Source organism: Crocuta crocuta, unplaced genomic scaffold, assembly GCF_008692635.1.
Source record: "Crocuta crocuta isolate KB4526 unplaced genomic scaffold, BGI_CrCroc_1.0 scaffold35, whole genome shotgun sequence".
Classification (NCBI taxonomy): Eukaryota; Metazoa; Chordata; class Mammalia; order Carnivora; family Hyaenidae; genus Crocuta; species Crocuta crocuta.
Genome location: NW_027530625.1, coordinates 5,804,744 through 5,806,922, shown reverse-complemented (window position 1 = coordinate 5,806,922; position 2,179 = coordinate 5,804,744). Strand labels below are relative to the sequence as shown.

Here is a 2,179-nt window from a genome sequence, read left to right as displayed (position 1 = left end):
GGGGGGGGGGGGGGGGGGGGGGTGCTGGGTAAGCAGGAACCCCAGTCCTGATCTCCTTTCGTACCTTCTACTGTCGGGTACACAACACCAACTCATCACCGAAAACAGGCACGTCAACAGAAGGAAACGGACGTGACCAGTTAATCCCACCACCAGAAATAAATGCTATTTTAACATAGTAGAACACAGTCTCCAATTTATTTTTTTATAGTGTTTTCTGCAGTTTCTCGTGGCAACGATTTACCAGCCAGAAGACCTGGGTTCAAAGCCCCCTGAAGACAACATTAGTGGCTGCGAGAACTTGAGAAAGTGGCTTGAACTCTCAGAGCCTGTTTTGGGGGTTTTTGTTTTGTTTTTTTGTTTAGTGACGTGACGCTGCCGTGCGCTATTCCATTAGTCTCCGGTGCATGACACAACGATCCGACAACTCCACAGATTTCAAAGCCTGTTTCTTCATCTCAGAACTGGGCAGATGATAAATACCTCCTGAGGTTGGGACAGGACTCAAATGCAATCCATGGAGGCAGCCAGCACAGTACCCAGCGGGGGGGGCATGCCTTCATAGGCACACGGGCACTAAACATAGGTCGCGCACTCACAAAGAGGTCTACCAGTTTTTATAAAAAGGAAAAATAAAACACAGGTCACAGGACACCCGCTGCTTCGTAGCCTTATCGCTCTCCTCGTGGGCCTCATTCCGCAGCAACACGTAAACTCAAACTCATGACAGCCTTTAATAAGCAAATAGTACTTCACTGCACCAACGTACTAGAATTTTCTCACTGAGCCCCTCACTGTTAAATGTTTGGGTTATTTCCAAATATACACTCACCACCATACACAATGCGGTAAGGCCCGCTCCGTGGGGCTGCTGGGTCACCGGTAAGAACCTCTGCGATGCCCCGGAGGGCCGCGGTATCTGGGAGCCCGTTGCCCCACACCTTTCCCACAGCAGGCAGAACAAGGAGTAGAACGGGTGCCGTGCGCAAGGGCGGCATTGGCCCACACAACGTTACTCGACGAGGAAATCGGGTGAGGATGGCTATCTAAGACAGAGGTCCAGGAGGGCTGGCGAGAAAAGAGCTCCTTCTTGGGTGTGGCTTGNCGGCTCAGGTAATGATCTCACGGCTCATGGGTTCAAGCCCCACATCAGGCTCTGTGCTGACAGCTCAGAGCCTGGAACCTGCTTCCAATTCTGTGTCTCCCTCTGTCTCTGCCCCTGCCCAGCTCATGCTCTGCCTCTGTCTCTTAAAAATAAATAAATGTAAATTTTTTTTTAATTTATAAAAAAAGAATTAAGCAGGTCTTGCCTGTGTCTGCTGGGCACACACAGGAACCCCTGACCCCTGACCCTGGGTAGGTGCTGCTGGGGCGGGGCCCACAGGAGAAGCCGTGAGGGGGAGGCAGGCACAGGCAGGACGGAGGTTGCACTGCACGGCTNAAGGGAGAGGTTATCACAACAGTCGGCCCTCGTCCAAAGCCCACGCGCTTAACCGTGCTGCGATCCTGCCGACGGAACCCAGCGCCTGAGCTAAGAGACACCCGGCCGGCGTGGAGTCTGCTGTCAGAGAGTCAGGGGCGATTAGGGGACCCCAGGGGGCTGGGCAGCTGGGGACCTGCCAGGGGATCAGAACATGCCCCTGTCACTAGACTCCCCCTACCACACTCCCCACCCACTGAGCTCGGCCCAGCTTCCCTCCCCTCAGGCTCCAGCCTTCGCTCTCCCAACCCACGAAGTCACTGGTGAGCCAGTTCCCAAGAGAAGGCCGTCTACCCCCAGCGCCAGCCCGGCTCCCCTCCAGGCACGGGACGAGACCTCAGCCACCCAGCAGCCCGCTAGGGCCCGGGAAGGGGCGGCCCACACGGGGCAGGGCGTGAGGGCTAGCGGGGGATGCTGGCCTCAGGACAGGTGGACAGACCCGGGAGTGAGGGGGCCGGGCCTCGCCTGACAGGGTGGGACACTGAGAGGCCACCTGGCGTCTGAGATAAGAGTCTCAAGGTGACTGTGTGGGCCGACTGGGATGGGAACCCAAGAGGCCACTGGAGGCCTGGGGGCCCGGCCCTGGGAGACGGCTTCGGGCAAGAGCGAACAGCCTGCAGGCCCCATGCCTCCCCAAGGCCCTCGGCTCCACGGACACCTGTCTCCGAAGCAGCAGCCAGGGAGCACCCCCCCCCCCCC

The 2,179-nt window shown here is 57.4% G+C and overlaps 1 protein-coding gene across 1 annotated transcript in view; it reads right to left on the bottom strand.

Annotated features, from left to right (window-relative positions):
• Positions 1–2,179, bottom strand: part of PTPA (protein phosphatase 2 phosphatase activator) — a 29,503-nt gene that overhangs the window by 16,986 nt on the left and 10,338 nt on the right. The window contains exon 4 of the mRNA XM_077768369.1: positions 612–699. Coding sequence (XP_077624495.1) covers positions 612–699 — 88 coding nt within the window. The remainder of the gene's footprint in view (positions 1–611; positions 700–2,179) is intronic.